The 21,712-nt window shown below is 39.1% G+C and overlaps 1 protein-coding gene across 2 annotated transcripts in view; it reads right to left on the bottom strand.

Moving 5' to 3' along the window:
• SPIDR (scaffold protein involved in DNA repair) overlaps window positions 1–21,712 on the bottom strand; it is a 196,314-nt gene that overhangs the window by 134,892 nt on the left and 39,710 nt on the right. For both annotated transcript variants that reach the window (XR_004060525.1, XM_030943524.1), the window contains exon 6: window positions 9,234–9,490. Coding sequence is in view for 1 of the 2 variants with exons in the window: in XM_030943524.1 (XP_030799384.1) it covers window positions 9,234–9,490 (257 nt within the window). In the remaining variant the exon portion in view is untranslated. The remainder of the gene's footprint in view (window positions 1–9,233; window positions 9,491–21,712) is intronic.

Here is a 21,712-nt window from a genome sequence, read left to right as displayed (position 1 = left end):
ACCAAAGACAGTTGCAAATTCAAAACAAACCAGTGTAACCACTAGTTATAACAGGTTGGGTTTTCTTTTCCCTCACAGATTTGTTTGTCTGTTGGCAAGGAGTGATCACAAAAATATTCTTTTACCCATACTTGACCCTATGATTCATTTCACAAGCTGGGTCAAGTGTGCAGTTTCAGTGGTCTGAACACTCTCCAAGATGAAATTAATTTAGCATTCCCAAGGTGAGGAGCAGAGGAGTGGCATCTAGCACAAATACACTTAAGGTAACACTAAAGCAATTCCTTGGATTCAAAGCCAGAAGACATAATTTCCCACTTTTAAGAACAAGAAGATGTATGTGTTGGAAGCTGTCTTTGGGCTACTACAAAGAGCTCTGGACTACTGTGGGAGTGTTTGAGCATTTTTCTTTGGCTTCAAAGAAGTTATTTGCATAAAGACCTACTTCGTTCTTTTGTTGCAGTGTAAAGTTTCTCCACAAGTACTACCAAAAATATTAATAAAGATTTCTACCAAGGTGAAATGTGTCCTTGAGTTAAACTGGTTTAGGAATCAACAGAGATAGCATACGACCACCTTATGACCGTTTGTGTGCATGATGAACGTTTTTTGGTTTAGTTAAAAAAGACAAATAACTTTGTAAGGCTCAGATCATAAATGTGAAACTGGGAAGACACACATCTGTGGAAACTGAGAAGGAGCTAAAAAGGCTAAGCAGGACTTCAGGTGAGTTGTAAAAAAAAGTAAAAAATTTCTCTTCAGTTACCATTTATTAAGAAATTTCATTTATAGACAAGTCAATACATTATATAAAAAGTAGTTAGCAGTGTCAGCTGAATTCTTAATGAACAACTATATCCTTTGCAAAATTATAATCATCACAAGAATTTTCAGATGCAATAGCTAAACATCTAAATAGTAGATCACAGAATGAACTCTGAACTACAAGAGCCTTATTTAAGTCAAAATGACCTATAGAAGTTTTGCAGTTTACACTGCGACATCTCTATGGCTGGTGTCAGGCAGACAGGAAAGAAACTCAGAGGAAGAAAATCCCCAAAGCCCCAAAACAGAGAACCCAGACTTAACAAGCTATGAACCCATACTTAACAAGCTATGAACCATACTATATTAAGAAGGAAAACAAACAAAAATGTTTAGAAAATATTGGGCTCCAGTGAAGTTCCAAGTAAGCTTAACAACCTTGCTTAATCCTAGTTTCAGCAAGGACTTTAACACTGACAACTAATACAGAAGTGCAATGGAAGCTTTGGTTCCAAGAGCAGCACGGTCAAGCACAAGACTTCAGACAGGATAACCTGTCACAGACATTTCTTTTATGAAAAATCCTCTCTCAGGATTTTTCCTGCTGAAGATGAGAAGTTCAGCAACAAGATGTAAACAATAGGTTATCTGCTGCTGTGGAATGCAACAAGTCAGTCTGGATTGGCCCATCTTGGATGTTTAGAAATAATGGCCAATCCAGAACTGAGAGCTCGCTCGGACACAGTCCGTGAGAGCGGGGTTTGTTATCATTCTTTACTTTTCTATTCTTAGCTTATCAAGCTTCTGAAAAGCTCTCCTGCTTTTTCTTTGTAGTATAGTTATAATGTAGTATATATATATCTTAAAATAATAAATCAAGCCTTCTGATAATGGAGTCAAAGATCCCATCTCTTCCTTCACCCAAGAACCCTTGTGACAACCGTCACAATAACCTACTCTGCTGTTAACACTGTGTTCATCCACATTTCCCCCCAAACTTGAGTACTGAAGCACTACCACACCACAACACTTGTGGGCAAACATTTCTACAGACTCCAACAAACTGTCCACCCAGTTTCTCTTCTTACCAGGGAAACATTCTCAGATGCAGATGTAACTCAGCTTGGCTGGGTGACCTACATGAGCCATGCTGGAATTGGTAGATGCCAGCTCAGCTAGGCTTAAAAATGCAGCAGTAAAATGCATTTTCAGATTGCTTATTTAAAAGTCTTGCTTGCATGAGTCTGCATCTGCATTCTGTGGTCGGGCTGTAGCAATACACTACACAGTTAGTAGCTCAAACACTTGTTTTGCTGAAAGAAAACTGTTCAACATGAGTGTTCTACTTCATTCCCTCCACAGATGCCAGTCAGGGAAATGTATTTTATTTGTTCAAAGTGCAAGAAAGCCTTAAAGTACTTGCAGAAGAGAGCAGCTATTATTGGCTTACAGCCTAATTTCCCCTTTTTATCCTGAACAGGGCTATGGTTGTGTCCAGTCAATCAGTTCCTACTCTTCTGCAAGCCCACTACTGTTACACCTATGGCAGGAATGCCTTGTAGCATGAAGGAAAGAAAGCAAGATTCCATGGCTACCGCACTCAACAGCAAGACATCATTCCTGTTTCAGGCCTGATACGACTACCAGGAGGGTTCCACTGATGCTCACAATTTCATTACTAATTTGCTGACCATGATTGCATTAGGATACCACTTATCACAAAGGTATATGAAAAGTAAAACTCTGACTTTCCTTAGTAGCCCCTCTGTGCTAAGTGCACTGATATTTATTAACCATCATCCTTCCTTTCACATCCCAAATGTGGTTAAAAATAGTTTAAACAGAAAACATCATAAAGCACTTTGCCTCTGCTCGGTTGCAGAAAACAAAATATAACTAAGAATGCATTTATGGGAGGTTCTCAGCTGGTCATTGGAAATGTTGTTTTTATACTGTTTCATAGCTCGTGAAATTAGAAAACACAGTACAAGGACATGCCATGCACAGAAAGACTTTGTATGGCCAGAGCAACAGTTGGTACTTAATGGTTTGTTTCTTTTAAAAAGGTAGAAACAAAGGAGGTTAAACACCAATGCAACCCATAAGGATTAACTCCCTTTTTAGCACAAAAATATAAAAAAAAGGAAAAGGTGATTTCTGGTACACAAGGTAACAGATTTGCTGACAACAGCATTTGAAAACCACTCATTCCTTCCAAAACAGTACAGGTGCCCACACTGTAAAACACTTGCACATGAACTGTGTCATACTGTGAACTAAACAGAGTCAGAATCACTCCTGGCTGGGCAGTAAGAGGTAAGCCAACTTCTGGGGGTATGTGTATAAAATTGGCAAATGTATTTTGATTACTAATGTATCAACCCTGTAATCAAGGGAACTGACAAACTATTTTATTGAAACAATAAAAACTAGTTTAGGATGTATACTTTCCTGACCAGCACTTCAAACTTGCCCCCTAAATGTTTTAACATGAGCATATTGAACACATTTGGCAAATTGTTAATGCAAAGGCTGTTTCGTGAAGTCAAACTGCTCAGATACTATCTCCACTGCCCACAACCTTTTTATTTTTAATCACAAAACTTCCAGTACAACTATTTTGCTCCTTTAATTCCCTGAAGGCAGACAGATTTAAAAGCAGCAATTCATGTCCTATTTCCATACTAAATCTGAGCTTGTTGAAATACTCCCTTTAAAACAACACATCGCCTTTACTGTCTATGTCCAACAACATCCACATGAAAAACAAGCTTTGATGACCATAAGAAAGCTCAGCATCCTGTACAACAGCTCAGGTTCTGATAGCTGCCCTGCCCACAAACTTTAACAGCAAGACTGAAGAGTTTTGTGACAGCTATGATCAAAAAGTAATACCGAGCCTGATCTGTGACTTCCAGGCTGGTTCCTATCTCCCAACTCCAATGAGGCTAATAGAAAGCAACAACAAAAGAGCATTAGTGAGTCTGCTGTGTTTTGAAAAGTAATTTTCAATCTTTCTGAAGTGTTGGAGATCTCCCTGTGTTTATTTAGTAAGGTTTTCATTCAGCAGGGCACTTATCAAAAATAACCCCCTATTCATCCAAGTTTACTCCTTTACAGACTTAATTTGAAGTCAACACTCTTTACTGAGTTGTCTCCTTGTACACAGTATACACGGGACTCCATATAATTCAAAACAAATATATATCCCCATCTCAGGATTGGGCAATTTCCATCTTCTCTCATTTCAAAGCAAGGGGAAATCTTCTCTCCTACTTTCACATTAACTGGTGAAGTAACTGACACTCAGCTGTCCCTTTAGACTCCTTTCCACTCCATGGGGCACTTGCTGAAGAAATAAAAAAGGCCCCACTGACTCATGTTCAGCTTGCCAGTGACCAGGACCCCCAGGTCCCTTTCTGCAGCCCTGCCTTCCAGCAAGTCATTCCCCAGTCTGTACAAAGAACCAGGATTGCCCCATGCCAGGTGCAGAATCCAGCACTTGCCCAAACTTCAAGCAGTTGGTGATTGCCCAGTCCTCTCATTTGTCCAGGTCTCTCTGCAGGGCCTCTTTGCCCTCAAGACAGTTGACAGCACTCCCTAATGTAGTATCATTGGCAAACTCACTTAGTGTCCTTTGAATCCTGCATCCCAGTGGTTAATGAAGATGTTGAAGAGAGCTGGGCCGAGGATGGAGCCCTGCAGAACCCCACTGGTGACCAGACCCCAGCCTGATGTCGCCCCATTCACTGTAACCCTTTGTGCCTGACCTGTGAGCCAGCTGCTCACCCATCACTGAGCATGGTTAATCCACTGTGTGCTGGACATTTGGTCTGGAGGTACTGTGACAGACAGTACCAAAAGTTTTGCTTTTAAAGTCCAAAAAGATCACATCTACTGGCTTCCCTAGATCAGCTAGGTGGGCTACCCTGTCACAGAAGGGTTTACAAGCAGGACTTCTCCCTCATGAAGCTGTGCTGGCTGTGACCAGTGACAAACATGGCACTTTTTTCCCCCATTAGCACCAAACATTTGGTCCAGTGAAACCATCCACAGTTTCTAAAAGAGAAAATACAATTTAACTTTCTCTAAGGGCAAAATAATTTTACTGTGTACACTGCCAGTGATGACAAGTGGTACATCTGTAGTGCAGCCATGATATTCTTCATTTATATTTTCCTAATCCAACAAGAAATTCACTAGCATAGAAAAGTTAAATAGCTATAGAAATAGTTAAAATTAGCATAAGAACATGACCATCCAAAGGGCTAGTCTGTTGTTGTTACATCCTCATGTCACTTGTGGATGCATGTAAAGAAGGAACAGTCCCAATTTCAGAGTAAAAGTCTGCTTCATTTGTGCCAGCTCCCTCTTCCCTTGGCAATTTCCTTTATTTTCAGGACCTCAGTTGGCCTCATGTAACAACTGGGCTTCATTTACTGCACATAGTACCAGGACATTCTGTAATTTTCTCCTCTTTTGATAATGAAAGTTAATTTTAGCTGATCAGATTTGTATGTGGTCTGCATACAAGCAGATATAAGATAATTTAAAATAAAATCTTGGGAAATCCTGTTTCTCTTGAACTATAAACAGCCACTCAAGTATTTAAAAAACCAAACAAAAAGCTAAGGCTTATTCTTCAGAACTATAAGCTCTTGCAACGTGACAGATTTAGATGTAGAGTTAACATTTTATAACTTAAGATATTTATTTCCTACAATAATCTCAGACTTTTTTTTTCTGGTGAAAATAAAATCTTAATGGAAAAAGTAAACAACTCAGAAAACATTTAAGAAAGGTTTACTTGTGGACAAGAGAAGCTGAGTACATGCATTTTGAGTTTTCTTCTCTACGAATACTGAATTAACCCAGTTATTTGTTTAATCCATGTAATAAATGTTAAAACTTGCAATACTCTACATTCCTCCATTCTTTCACACACAAACTTTGAAAGAATTGGAACTAATACAGTTTAGACATTTCACCCCATAGCATTAACATGGATTTCAAATGTAACAAGAAGAGCTTCTTGAAAACTGTTCTTTGCAATATATACTCCCTCCCCTCAGGTTTACAAATTATTTACATAATTCCCCCACGAAGTGCTGACTCAAGCTGAGAAAGTGAAGCTTTGGGATGGAATAAGGGCGGGAGCATGTAAACCCAACCCCTCTTGACCTGATCACCACGGCTGTTCATCTCAGTACCAGGTACCACCAGTAGCACCTAATCCTCAACTCACTTAGGAGCTCACAGGTGCAGTCCAAGGCCATGGGTCTGGCAGCACACCTGGGAAAATTATGTATTCCCACTGCATCCATCAACAGTCTGGTTTAAATAGAGGAAGGCAACTACACAGCCATATAATATCAGTGTTTTAGGGGAGATGTCCCAAGCAGTGGCATTGATGACTGTGAGCAAGAGATGATCTGCTTTGCTTCCAGTGTGACAAACTGGCATTTCCCACAGCACAGCTCTTCAGAGCCACCAACACCCCTGAAGGACAAACCCCACCATCCAGACTACCTGCTCTCCCCTAGGGACCATGGTAGAAAGATGAATAATCTTTACTTAGGATGCTTTTGAAAACAAAAACTAACATTACAGGGATACAAGTAAACATATGAGAATCTGGCAGTAGATATTGGGGGGGGGAGAAATTGCTTTCACCACATCATTCCTGTCTTCAGACACCAATTGTTTTCCAAAACCTCACTTAACCCCTAACAGAGGAGAATTGCAACATGCCCTTTCAAATCTGGCTCATCAGCAGCAGCACTGTATATTGTGCATGTTGATCTGGGTACATAGATGGGCATCTCATTTATTTACACTCAAAGGTGTTGAATTTACAGTCAAATTGCCAATGCTAGGATCACAAAAATTTATTTTAATCATCCATAATTAGCTTATATCTGAAGATTTCTGTTGCTTTGGTTGCATCTCAATTTTTTTAGTGTATGACAGCTGCATCTGTAATCTGGTCAAACAAACAATACTCTTTCCTCCCATTCAGGTAACTACCCATTTCCATTTCAGCACCAGGAGGTTTCCAGGAAGAGAGGACAGTAGAAAGGAATTTATCTGAATTTTTCCAGACATTGTTAAGGCTCTTTTCTTTATTTGGTTTGGTTTTGCTTGGGATTTGGGGGTTTAGGGGGGATATTTTAGGGGGGTTTCTTTGAAGTTGCACAGAAAAATGCATTAATGTAACAGAGGCATAGCTCAAATCAGGCAATGCAAACATAAATGCAGATTGTAACATGACTAAGATTTCTACAGAAAATATAAGCTAAAATTTCTTGAAAATACACTTTGCTTTTGAAGATAGATTTACACATGTCAAACAGCAGAGAGATATAAAAATATAAATATTTTCTATTTTCTTTAAAGGGGAAAAAAAATGGGAGGAGACCTATTCTACCTACTCAAGGACTCCTCCACAAAAAAAGCATACACAATACATTGTGGATTTGGAGTTGAACCTCCTGCACAGGAATTCCCACAGGAAGATGGCAGCTCTACAACACCTGCACCATCTCTGCTCAGCCCATGCTTCCCTAGGCACTGGCCTGGAGAAAGAGAGCCCAGCTAAGCAGAGACTCGTGGCTCTCTTCCACCTCCTGAGCAGTTCCAAATGGTCCATCTGCGTGGGAGCTCACAGGCCAGATCCAGCTTCAGCATGATCCCCCTACTCACTGCTCTTTCTGCTGTGGCCTTCAGCAGAGGTAGGAAGGAAGGAAGAAATGACAACGCCACGACTGCTTTGTAGCTTTTAGCTATTAAATCACAAAGAAAGGATTGTCACTCAATCAATCAAGAAGCTGACAAACCTTTCCCCAGAATGGCCTTCAATCCACAGCACAGAAAACCTGTGCCTTCCTATTGAGGATGCAAACTTACATCCAGTGCTATCACACCAATGAAAATGTTCTCTGTCAGCAGTAAAAGGAAGGATGGGAGAGACACATGGAATTAATGCCCTGAACAGGAAGAGTGAAAAGATGACAATTACCTGGATGAGCAAAATAACTAGATAAACAACACTCATAACTAAGGAATTTCCTGCCTGCTTCCCTGTTCCCAAAGGAATCCAAAGTGGAACCACTGGATGGAAGGTAAAAAGCCCTGTAAGCTCTGTTCCTCTGGCCACTCCAGACAGATTACATTCTATATAATTGTGGATGCTTTTGTCTTATTGTTATGTTTGTTTTTAAAGCAATCTATTCTCTTATACACTTGTGTCAGAGTATCCTTCCCATAAAACATTTTTTGCACTTAGGCTGTTAACAGTAAAGGTCATCAAATGAAGCTGGAATTTAGAAAAAGACAAACCCACTAATGGTAACAAACAGCTCAGGAATTGCTTAAAGCTGGAAGAGAACCTGGGCAAAATACCACTGTACACTTGTCCTGTTTCTATTACATTCATACATACTTGCTTTTGGCCACTATAAGGAATTTTTGGGGGTTACAGCTGTGGTCTGACCTAGTACAGCTGAGTATGCATGTTTTCTAAAGTGACAAGAAATAAAGCTTGATTGCATAAGGAAAGCACTTTTAGGTATAGACATCCTCAGTAATTAGGACTTCCAAACCTGTTTCCTCAGACAGCATTTTGAAATAGCCAAGAATGTTTCAGAGAAAAATAAGGTATGCCTATTAACTGAATATTTACTGTTTAATTAATTGATTGATTACTGTACATAGATTCAGCTGTAAGAGAAGCACATCGTTTAAACAACAATAGGGATGTAGAGAAGCACCATTTGTAATTGTGGTCTCCACAGCTTGAGGCATATCTTCACATATACCATTTAAGTTAACACAACTTTCATTAATTCAATATAGGAAATGACCATTTCTGCACTGCAATTAGCTAGAACATCAGGCTTCAACTGCTCCAAGGCAGGCTACTTTCTTTCAGCAGTTACATATTTTTTTAATGTATTTAACTTAGTCAGACATTTACATTTCACCTTAGGAATACATCCTCCCTTTGCCTACATAACACTGTCCTACGCTCATCAGAACTGCTGCTCATCCACTCTTTTCCTACATTATTTTGGATAATTTTGCACTGACAAATCTGTAGAGGACCAAAAAAAAAAAAATCCTAAAACCTCAGGTACAGCATTTTTGCAGACTTTCTTGAGAGGCACAAAGCAATGAAATTATTAGAAGCTAGAATAGAAGTATGTCCACACACACATCTGTAAGCCATTACTACAAGCGCAAAAACCAATCGATTTGAACAGGAGAGCTTCCACCAGAGATTTTAAATTTATTCTTTCTTGCCTTTTTTGCTTGTTTACACATAAATTACATTCTTTAAGTTTTTCATAATTGCAGCTCTAAAACGTTTACCCTTGAGACACACTCCAACACTTTGGCAGGTATTGTTTTACTTACAATTTAAGAACAAACAACCATAAAGAATTCCTTGAGGTGGACAGTTCATTTACCTCAGTAGCTTCCTCTTCTTGGCAGACTCGGTGGGGTCTCTGGGGGCCCTTCCCGCTGGCTTCCCCGGGGTGCGGAGAAGGGCCTGTGCTGACCTCAGCCACTCGCTGGCCGGTCGTGCTGGGACATCCCCCGTGTCCCCTCCTGACCCTGGCTGTAATCTCTTACTGGGTCCTGGAGTGGTGGTGGCCAGGGTCGCCTCTCCTTCTCCCAGGCTCTCGTTATCAGAGGAGTACTCAGATATTTCTGTCGAAATTGCCTAAACGAATAAAGACACAAAGCTGTTTGAACAGAATGCTAATGAGGGGGTTTAGCTTTATGTAGGCAGGTTTATGTTACCCAGTAACCAACAAATGGAATGCCAATTTATTAATATAACGTGGACAACTTCACTGTAAATGCACATTAATCTTTTGTCAGTCAACATCAACTCCTGAACACAAGGATCATCTCTTGAGGGACAACTGAGATGAGTAACATTTAGGGTTTTTAAATAACTAGGTCTGGAGAATTAGGGTAATGTTTTTATCTAAGGCAAGTTTTGAGGGAAGCAGAGAGGGGCTAATGAGTGACAGGGATCATGACTGGAAGCTGAAAGAAAAAGAGCTTTTATATTGGGATTCAAGCAAACAGGAAGGTCAGCTTCCATAGTTTGAATGGAAGGAAGAAACACATGCCTCTACTGACAGCTTGTAGCTGTCAAGTATGTAACCTTTTGTTAAAACATGATTTTGAACACTAAAGCAGGCCTTCATCCATATCCAGCAGGTCTACAGCTTCCCAGGAAGGTTTCAAAAGTTGAGCATAAGCTGTTGGGCTGTCTCCAGGTAGCTCCAAGGAAGATGGATCACTGGCCAGCAGTCAGGGCTGGGAGCCAGCAGGGCTGGAGTTCAGCCCCACAGAACCTCACTGGAGCTCTTCTACCAGAAACTCATAGGACACACTGAACTCATCCCACTGAGGGATGAGAGGATGAGAAGGCAAAAAAAAATTATAGAGACATGGAAGGCTGAGAAGAGGGCTGGAGCGGAAAATTCACCTGCTTTGGCAGAGCTTATTTTGCTCCCCTCTAGGGCTCCTGCAGAAGCAGGTTAAGGCTACTGGGTTGGCTCCCTAAGGTGAGCCCTGTACAGCTGTTACATGCATTATGTTCTCTTGACCCAGTGTTTCTCAAAGTACTGAGTATTAAGCAAAAATACTTGGAAGTGACATTTTACCAAGTACAGAACAAAATGATCTAAACCACTGAAATAGGCAGAGGACTAAGAAACATGAGCTGGGCTCTGTCTTCAGGATCTAGTTGAAAAAAACCCAAAACAACCAAACCAACACTGTCTGCAGGTTCTGGTGGGGCAGTGACAGTGTTGTCACTGGGACCACCAGCACTAGGCCAGTTCACATAAGCTGGCATAAAACTGTAGACAAGGCAAATTAACTTAGATGGATCTTGAAAGAACCAAAACCCCAAACACAAAACATTAACTTTGCATTATCAGTGGGAAACTGGGAAACCCCAAAGGCTGACATTGCTCCAGACCATGCTGCCTCAATCACAGAAAAAAATTACCCCATTCCTCTGGTAAAATGTAGTAAGTAGTGCTCCACACAGGTTGTTTGACAACGGGCTCAGATAAATACTTGAAAGGCAAAAGAGGAAAGGGAGGGAAATCACAGCATTTACTAAATTCACTAAAGCTGTTCCATGTTATTAATTAGTGTAATCATCTGAAAACAGCATTTCTCAACTGTGCACAAAAATAAGTTCAGGTCTTGCCAGTTCTCTGATACATTTTTCACGTAAATGCCGAGACACTGTGTTCATGCTCTGAGGGCTTACCTAAGTACTCTGGAAATTGGAAGGACCTTTTAAAGTTACCCAGAGAAGTAGAATAGCTAAAAGAATGTAATTAATATCAGTCTGCTTTAAACACAACACAGTCAACATCTGTCCCTTGGCAACAATATTTCTCTGAAAACAAACTCCTTCCATATTGGAAATGAGCCAGAAATAAAAGATTTCAAAGACTCTGAAAGCAGTTAGCAAGCACTTCATTCTTAAAACACCATTCCAATGCACTCACTCGCTTTAGGAATGCTTTATTTTTTCTCAAATAGCTATGATATCCACTGCACCTAAAAAAAGGATGTGAACCTGAAGTTCTCTGAGAGAGTGAAATGCAAATGAGAAAAGCCCTTGGGAAGTGCTTTAAATTAAGCACGTTTTAATCCCACTGACTATTTAAGCGTTAAGAAGCTTTCCTAACTAAAGATTGTCTAATAAATAATTTCTGCTAATATTTATTACTGTAGACTTGTTTAGACTGAACTTCCCCAAGGAAACCAAACTTGGGGTTTTTGTTTTGTTTGCTTGTTAGTGGTTTTTTGTTGTTGATGGGTTTTTAATTGGTCAGTTGGAAATTTTTCTTAAAAGAGGAAACTCCAAAAATGCAGAAGAAAAACAAAGAACAAAAACTTAGCCTTCCAATTCTGTACATTTTTTAACTATAGCAATCAGCAGAATTCTACCTTAACAAAAAAAATATTTTCAAAACACACATCAAACACGATTTTTCGAGTATCCAGTACACAAGCTGGCAAGCCTACTAATAATATAATAGGGAAAAGCTGGTAAAAAAATTATTTATTTTATATAAATAGTGAAGAAATTCTTCATTTTTTATCAATATCTTAAGCATCATGAAGAAGCATTTCTAAGAGTTTTGTTGTTATTTTGTTGATTTTTTTAAATAATATCCCCAGCAATATCATGTTTTAGTTCTGCATTTTTAGAGTTTCAGAAGAGCATCACTGCTAAGCACAAAGAATTGTCACATTAAAACTGTTTTTTCACATGGCTTATTATTTTGAAATACAGTAATTTTGGTTACAGTGGCTGAGAGTACAATGTTTCGCACCACACACACAGGCTCAGTTTCCCCACCTCAATTTCTTCCTCTGACCCCTGTTCCCAGCACAATCATCCCTGATTCAGGGGATTTTCATGACTGTCTCCCATATATCCCAATACTTCCAAATACTTAGTAGTAGACTGTCCACTAAGATATACCTATATTTCCAATGATGGTCTTTCTACAACACCCTCTTCTACATCGTGCTAGCCACTTGTCTATATCCAGGGGCTGACTGAAAAAAAAAAATCAGGGCTTGACCTCAATCTTTATCACTAAAACAATAAACATAGTTCATTTTGTTTGATTTTAAAATAAATCTATTTTCTCCGTGGCTGTGTAATCTGAAAAGCTACAAATGCTCCCCTTTTATGGCTCTTTCTTTTAAGGGAAAATGACAAGTATAAATACATAGGCTATTGCCATTTTTTCTTGTTAAGATTTGACTACAGAAAGTAAAGAAGCCATTGAGTACTGCATTGGAGCATCCAGGACCCAATGCTTTTAAGGTTAAGCATTTTTTAAATCAAAATGCATCAAAAAAGAAAGAGCTCTCAAGATTAATTAATTAATGATATATTTTTGACAGCACTCACAGGTACTAGTTAACAAAGAGGATAGTATACATGTAAAAATAGAAACCAAAATGAGAAACAGCAAATCCCAACTAAGCAGTTAAGATTGCTACATAATGTATATTTGCCCGTATCAATTTGCATTCAATAAGAACAAAAAAATACCAAAAAACAAACCACAGAAATTCTAAAATCCTAGCCCAAATTGCTCAAACACAAAACTCTTGACTGCAGTGCAATGAAGATGGCATTCCACAAGCACATAGATTTTGCACACATGCAGCACAGAAGATACCATGCTGTTACTTCTGTGACCAAGTGCTCCCTCCCTCATCCTCAAGGAGATTTGCTTCAGCTATCTCTTGCTTCATCTTGAACACCCTGTGAGTTCTCTGGCAGTACCTTGGCAATCTGCACTGTGTTTGCTTCTAAAAGGCCTGAAAAAAAATCACCTTCTCACTTCAATAGTGATGGAAGCAAGTAACATCTGTATTTGATGAGTTAAATAAGCACTTGATACTTCTTATCAATAAAATAGCAGTAAGTTAACGTAAGAAGTGTTACATTTCCATTTGACGTTTCCAGCTTTAGCATAGAAAGCAGAACCTTACAAAGCTTTTAGTATAAAAAGAAAGCTAACAGATCAACCCTATTAAAATAAATAATAAATCTGTGTTTTTTAGAAATGCTCTCAGACAGTGATTGATAATCAGAGGCAAGGTGATGAGCAGTTGTGCGAGTTTTCTTATCTCCCTTGTCTCTTCTCCCAAGATTCATTACTCAGTGATTTCTCCAGAAAAACATCAGTACCCACACCTCACCTTAGTAGCCATCAAACACTTTCATTTGTTCAGCTGCATACATTCATTTAATATTGTAAATATTTCCCAGTAGATATGAAGATACTTGGCAGATAAGATGCTCAATAAGAGTTCACAGATACTATGAACAAGTTTATCAGTTGAAACTAAGATACTTCAGCATGCTGCAGTATGTTTTAGAGACAAAAAAATAGGTATAAAATACTATATAGACATTAATATAACTTTTTGCAGATGGAGGTCACTTAGTCTGTCTTTTCCTTCCCCAAAAAATATAAAATTCTTCCCTCCTATTATCCTGCCACAGCTTAGCTCAAATGGCAGAACTAAGAGGGTTTCTCAGAGCACCCTTAGGGAACTACGCTTTCTCAAGGTCACAGAGCCAAGTTATGTCAGAAAAAGAAACAGTATTTCAGAGTTTCAGGTTCTGATCGCTGTACATACAGAGTAAAATTAATCTTGTGTCATCTCCTTCCTGCTTGTCCATTCACGTATCTTTGCCTCTGGTTCTGGAGGCATTTTCTCTTATTCCTGCCTGTTCCTTCATGGACTATCTTTTTCCCTTTTGTGATTCCCTTATGTTTTTCAGACTTGATCTGCAATTCCCCTACCTTCCCTCTCATGACAGATCTCAGGATGGTGGAAGCTGACCAGTATTGACAGTATGACCAGTATTAACAAACACACAGTGAACTCAGGTGACTATCCTATTGCCTTTTCTTTTATCCAGTCAGCCATGCATTTGCACTGCAGGTACTTTGCTGTCATGCCTGCGAAGAGATTCAAACGCAGCCAACTTCTACCCCAGGCAGCTGGTTATGGGCTCCAAGGAGACCCTGTATCTTGCGTGGTACTCTCTAAAAAAACAAGAGTGAGCAGAAAAGCCACTGCATTTAGCACAATGAATATTCACAAGCATAAATCACCAGTGCAGTATGTCAAAGGCCCAGGCTATGCTAATGAACGCTCGAAGCTAACTCCACCAGAAGCTGGCTTGCAGGATTACAGGGAGTAGGGTAAAGGTAAAAGAAAAGAAGTCTTCCCTTAATTAATCAACACAAAATTAATTCAAGCACTGTGCACACAGATAGTACAGGATATTATTCAGCTCTATAAAGATAATTAAAGATACAAAGGATTTAAAGCTTGCAATTCTCTTCAAAGTTCTCCGTTTTCTGAAGCTTTAACTGAAGCACTGAAGTCTATGCCAAATATACTTTCCTAGTAGCTTGAGAAATAATTTGGAATACTAATCTTGGTAAACTAGCTACTTCCACTCTAGAGGGATAAAATTCAAATATTCCTTCATACAAGAAACTTTATGTTGAAGTGCAGAGTTAGGCATGTGCAACTCTGTGGGTGACACCAAGCCTTCTTCTCATGGAATAACCACAGGAACAGCACGCAAAAATACAAGATTAGGTAGCAGTGCGTGGGCAGAGATAATCGTATGAAAAAAAGAACAATGAAAGACATAAATCACTAATAAGGTATTTTTGGACTTGCAAGCCCAAACTGACACAGCAGATTAACCGAAATTTTGTATCTGGAACAACAACCCAGTGTTATTACAGAGACAGCACATATTTAAAATGGATCTCAGATAATGCCTGGTTGTTTGGCCAAGTACTGCATTCCTCCCCAGCACACGCACTCAGACCATCTGATCTGCCCTAAATATTTATCAGTGGTGTTGGTTCAGTGCACTAGGAAATGACATGTCCTGCTCCACACACACAGCATTTTGTGGCTGCCATTACAGGAAACAGAGCCATGTGCTCCTCAAGCACCGGGACAGCCACCTTGAGCACTTCCCTGGGATTCTCCAAGAGCGAGCACCACCGAGCTTCTCTCTCCCTGCTTGGCCACCACCAAACCCCAGGAACATCTCCCTTCACACAGACATGGGAATGATTTTTGCTGTCTCCCAGCTGCCACCACCCCAGGGCTGGAATGCAGTAGTTATTAGCACACAAAATCATTTATGCCAAGTAGCAAAGAAGAATGCGGTATCTACTTGAATATGGAGAAGAAGTGTAGGCAGCAACACTGTAATTATTCAAAGCAGAATTTGGTCACAGACTGCACCCTCATCTCCTCTTTAATGGTGTTTTGAGACCTTTAAACAAGTGGTTAGGACTTCTCTTCTATGACTAATCAAAAAGGATTCACTGCATCCAGCAGCCCAGAGCTTCCTATCGTAAAGGAAATTGATTCATGATTATCTCCGGAGGAAGCAGGTCAGCTACCAAACCGTACACACCACTGCTGGGCTTCCCTTTGAAGAGCTCCTGGGGAAGTCTTACCCATGTCTGACACCATTTATTCTGCAAGCCCTGTAAAAATACAGCTGCATTAGCTACTGTCTTAAAAAGTAACCCCAAAAGTAGGATTCAATTCCAAAGGAAAAATAGCAGCAGCTGTTATCAAAAGAAAAGCAAATGGGACAGTTTCAGAGATGCTTTCATACAGGGAAGGAGTTGAAAGGGCTTTCATGGAACTCTGCGGAAATTAATGGAATGGTATGGCTGCTGTCAGATCCAAGAGCCAATTATCTGATGCTGGGCTTCCTGCATCATTTTTGAAACCAAGAAAAGTCATAGAGGGACAGGAAAACTCCCACTTCACAGAGTGAGGAAGTTGAAGCACAGTACATAAGCCCACAAAATGGTGGTTTATATCACACATGAAATAATAATTAACAAAATAAATAACTTGTATCATCGTTTATCAGTTCCCATATCTTGTTTAGATCATACTGCCTTGAAGTGGAAAATGAGGTGACGATTATGCTTGCATGCAGTATGTTTGGCTGTGCATTCTTTTTTGTCAGGGGAGAGGTGTGTGTTTTTGTTTGGTTTGAGCTCTCTCACACACAATCCTGTACACATACACCACTGGCAGGCAGTATCCTGCATGTAGCACTAATCACTGTAGGAAACAAGAACCGAAAAAAATAACATTAAAAAAAAATTTGCACAGACACACAAAAATCGACATGAAAATCTGATCTTCAAAAGAAGAACTCTGGGAGAAGAGTAATTAAAATTACAACAAACCAGATTTTTTACAGACCTAATGCAAAGATGGTATTTACTGACTTTTTTTTTTTTCTTTTAAGCCAGGTAAAGAATGCACAAGTGGTAAGAAAGATGAAATCGAAGCCGTAACTTCTAATCCTGAGCAGAAACCTCAGCTTTCACAAGGCAAACAGGTTAAGCAGGCTATACCTCTGGAGATCCATCCACAAGCTGTTCCAGCCTGCCTCTCCCAGAACAGGTTGTTCTGAGGCATAGATCAGCCGACCGAAACAGGTGAGGCTCCCGTCTCAGCCCAAGTGCCTTTTTTCACAAAATCGGGCTGGAAAGCAAGAAGCACTATTTATTTCTGATGGTGCTCTGTAGATGTAGAATTAAATAGTGATCCCAAACTAAATAGTGATCCCAAAGGTAAATCTGAACAAAATTGTTGTCTGCTGTGCACAAGGACAGGAAACAATAGTAGGGGACATTGAGCTGCTAAGTGCAAAATGAGCACAAAACAAGATTACTTAACATTAGTTAAGGGACGCTGACTTGTACTCTATAGAGTATAGACACTGCTGCAGTCTTAGCATCTACTGTAGCATTTGCACTGCAACTGCATCTCTTAAAAGCATCATTTTAGTAGATTAGTTGACTTCTTTAGCATTAAGAATTCAATCTATTGCTTCCTAATATTATCTCAGTACCACCGATCTCACCATCAGTCTGTAATCAGAGTAACAGCCAACTTCTAACAGACCAAATAATGCTGAAAAGTGTTAACATGGACAACCTACAAGCGCTTTTCCTGCTTTGTCTAATGCTTTTTTCCATCATACAAGGACACCTTCATTTTCTCTCAGGGAAAATGACTGGCTGTCAGAGACAGTCTGGACAATTTGTGCACACTGTTAGCCAACGTTACGTTCAAGTGAATTACCATAACCCTTGCTCTCCATTCCCTTCTTCAAAAAAAAGAGGGGAAGGGGGAGACGCCACTTCACGTGTTGCATCTTGCAAACTATTCAGGGACAGAACCAGGTCTCCTCTCATGCAACTGCATATTATCCCACGCAGTTGAGCTCTCATCTTGATAAGGATCCTCCAGATGACAGAGACACAGGCTTTCAAATATAAATACCTGACTCTGATAGGGCATGCAGATAATTACATCATTTTGCACAGAAGCCTCAACATTATACACTGAAGTTTGGGCACACAGGAAAATTGCAGTCAGCTTATAATACCACTTAAACAAGGTTTCATTCTTGACACAGAAATAGTTACTTTCATGTTTCCAAGGAACAGATGTTATCACATGGTTTGATAACCTACTTTCACATTCTTTGTTTATAGTTATTCACTCAGTTTCATTTATTAAAGTTAGTGGATCCGTGCCATGAAACCTCAGTTTTATTGTCTCTGGTTTAGGTGATGTTATGGTAATCATCCTGGTTAAAGCTTGGCTGTAACAAGAGGGCTCAACTGAAAGGCATGATTAAAAGCCAAATTATTATTTATGAACTAAATCCTAAAGCACCTAGACTAAACACCTGCAGGATTCAGTAGGTACTGTTAAAGGAGGAAATACATTTCCATCTTCAAGCAACTGTTTTGTTTTAACCCGAGCCTTCAGAGAGAACAAATACTTGCAATGGGAGGTAATATCTTTTACTAGACAAACAGATATAACTCTGGGAAAGCAGACAAGCGTTTAGTACTAAGGCCATCAATAGGTCTCAAAAGTTTGGTGTTTTCTTCTCCAAACAGATCATTTGGTCTAAGCAAATTAAATATTTCTTAATAAAATTGCTTCTCTCATTTTACCCATACAGTTATGAATTGTATAACCATCCTGTGAGCTTTTTAAAAAGTTGTTTCTAAAAAAAAAAAATGCTTCTCACAGCAATGTCACTGTACAGATAGATCAGAGAACAGTCAAAGACTTTCAAATCATTCATATTATGCATTCTTTCCAAAAGTAGGTAACTGCAAGCATGTTATGTTTGAGATTAAAGGAAGAAAATCCAGAATAATCAGCTAAATGAGGAATTGCACACAGGTATTCAGTAGAGTACAAATTATTCACACTGATTGATCTCTTTGGTTGATCTGCAGTTTCCTGTGAAAACCCTTAGAAAAGCACTTATCATAAAAGGAAAGAAAAAAGAACATGAGAGAGAATGGAAACACAAGTGGCACAGTGGTTTATAACACAAATGCAATACAGGCATAATTTCTGCAATAATGCTCAGCACTTAGTGGAAAAATTTTTGTTGACAGTATCCACAGGGACACAGAAACATCTTGAAATTGAGATTCTGCACTTCCAGCTGCAGCAGTGCCAGCTTTCATGGCTGCAGCACTGGCAGCTTGAGGAGACACCAGGCTGCCAGGCAGTGCAGCACATTACATTCATTTTCTTCTACTCCCACTCACTCCACATTCTTCTCACTTGACTATGCTTCCCTTTGCCCCATTTATTGCTTCACAACTCTTGCGGAACTGCCCCCAAAGCCTAAAATAGTCCCTTCATTTCTTCCCTCCTCTTCACTTCCAGCTTCTTTCAACCCTTTCCCTCCTCTCCAGAAGTCCTTCCACACACAGCCTACCTTTTTCTAGATCATTTTGCGGTTTTGCACTGTTAAAACTATTTTAAACAGCAAACATTTCGGGGCAGGAAATGTGTTACCACGTCTGAAATACTGTGTCAGTGATGACAGAATGTGCATGCACACAAAAGCGCCACCTTCACCTAAACTGATTTCTAACATTGATGAGAGCACCTATATGCAGGCTAAAGAAACAGAAAACTCATTTAACTGCTTTTCCAAGTAAGCCAAAGGACATCAAACAATGAAAATGATTTGAAAAATACATTACATGTCCTCAGCTAAAATTAGTTCTATTTGGATAAAGAACAGAGAAAACAAAGCCCAACACCAAGTTTACACATTTTCTTTCAGATCACGTGCCTAAACTTTGGGGGAAGAGAAGGAAAATAAAGTAAACATCAATTGAGTAAGGCATTGTAATTAAAAATTGTAATGTTGCTGCAAATACACACTTTATAGAGAGCCAAAATTGCTCACTGCTACAATACTGTCTTAAGTTTGACACATTTAGCTGTGCTGATTGTTCACAGTACATAAAAAGATTTCAAAGTACAGATTTTAAAACTCCTTTGAGATCTAGATTGGAATAAAAATGTGTGTGCTGTAATATAGGTGTGTTACATTACATTTAATGACATGCCTGCCATAATATGGGTAAAATATAACATTGTAGGACCCATGGAGACAATCACAGATATTTAAAACTTTTGTAGAAAATAAGCACACACAAACTTATCAGGAAGATACACTTGAAATGTCCCAGTAATCAAATACAATCCTTACACAACTAAACTCAATGGACTGCAATTCTCTAAGAATGGGCTAGCAGCTGACATGAGAACTTGTAAAGAAAGGAGCCCTGAAATACAAACATCCATAATTTGTATTAAGCATTTCCTTATAAGGATTATAAAGCTTCCATAAAGTAGTATTATTAAGAAGAATTAAGATAATTCTTCTCAATTACAGGCAGAGAAAAAAAGACTCTCAGTGCATGTCATGCACTTTAACATACTTGAAAAAGCAATCGTTGACTGGTATCCACAGCAGTCACCAATAGCTTTTGGATTCATGCCTCCCCTATCTCAAACCAGATTGAGAGATTATGATGGCTCAATTTCACTTCCATTCTTAAAGCAGTGCTTCAGAAAGGGAGGGGAAAATAATGGAAAACTGTCATTTTCTGTTCTATTCTGTTAGCACGTGTCAATGTGTATTTACACATAGAAAATGCAAAATTCATGTGTGGGATGTATGTGTCCCCTTTTTTTATAATATAAGGGAAGCTCAAAGCTGACAAGATAACGCTAAAATCGTAGAGGTTAATTCAACATCACAGAAAAGCATTTAGAAAACTGTCCTTTAAGACACTATTAAATGAAACATATTCTCCTCATTTTACTCTTCCCAAAGTAAAAATGCTTATGTGATATTTGTCCTTCAGATCAAACTCTGCAGCTAGCAAGATTTTTAAAAAGCCTTGCAAATCTTTTTCTCTTGAACTTGGAAGTGACCTATTAGCATTCTGATCAAAAACTTGCAATGTTTGATAAAGCAACTAAAAATACCACAAACCCAAGCCCAAAATTTGTACTAAAAGTAAAAAAAAAAGAACACTTTTCATTAAACAGCAGTTAACTCTCAAACACCAGCAAGCTCTGGGAGCTGCGCTCTGCACTGAAAATTTGGGACAGGGGAAGCGAAAAAAACCAAATTTAGAAAGGAGAGGGACAGTGACAGCAGCTTTGAAGAAGTGCTCAGGCAGTTCTGGGCATCCTGCTGCACCATTTTTAGGAATTGTGTGACAGGCAGCTTTACTGCCTAAATGCAGAAGTGCAAATTTTGGCACCCACTGTATCACTTTTGTGCTTGTCTTAGTGGCAAGTATTTTAATCAGAAGTTCTTTTCTTAGTCTAGAGAACAATACGGCATGCACTCATGTTACTTCAGTAGTAACAAGTGGTCATCAGGGTCTATAGTAACTAAAACACTGCATCATTTTGTATCTCCCACTCCCAATCACCAAAGAGATCCTCCTGCATAGAGTAAACTAAATTGCTGCCTGGATGATCTGTATTCCCCAGCTCACAACAACAGTAATTTCATTTTGGTCAGAAAACTGGGTGAGACATTGCAGCAGACTTGGCTTGAATAAAAACAATAATAATGATAACAATATTAATAAAAAAAGAATCTGTCTTTCAAAATCTCAAAAATTTCACATGTATCTAAGGTAATTCTTCAGGGTACAAAATACAGCAGAACTGCAGTGGAGCAAGATCTTGCTTTCTACTTGCCAAAAGCCTAATCAGCTTATCTATATTGATGTTTTAATGATTTAGACTATAACTCACACAGTATTTTCCTTTCAGTGCTAGGACAGTAACTACACAAATCTATCAATGTATTATAACTCTCCTCAAATATGGAGAACCAAATTTAAAGCAAGTTTTTAGATATCAGAGGAAAGGTAGGTATCACATTGTGTTCTACAGTCATCAGTTCATTAAAAGCAAACCACACACTAATTATATTATT

This window comes from Camarhynchus parvulus, chromosome 2 (genome assembly GCF_901933205.1).
Source record: "Camarhynchus parvulus chromosome 2, STF_HiC, whole genome shotgun sequence".
Taxonomy (NCBI): domain Eukaryota; kingdom Metazoa; phylum Chordata; class Aves; order Passeriformes; family Thraupidae; genus Camarhynchus; species Camarhynchus parvulus.
This window is presented reverse-complemented; position numbering and strand designations above follow the sequence as displayed.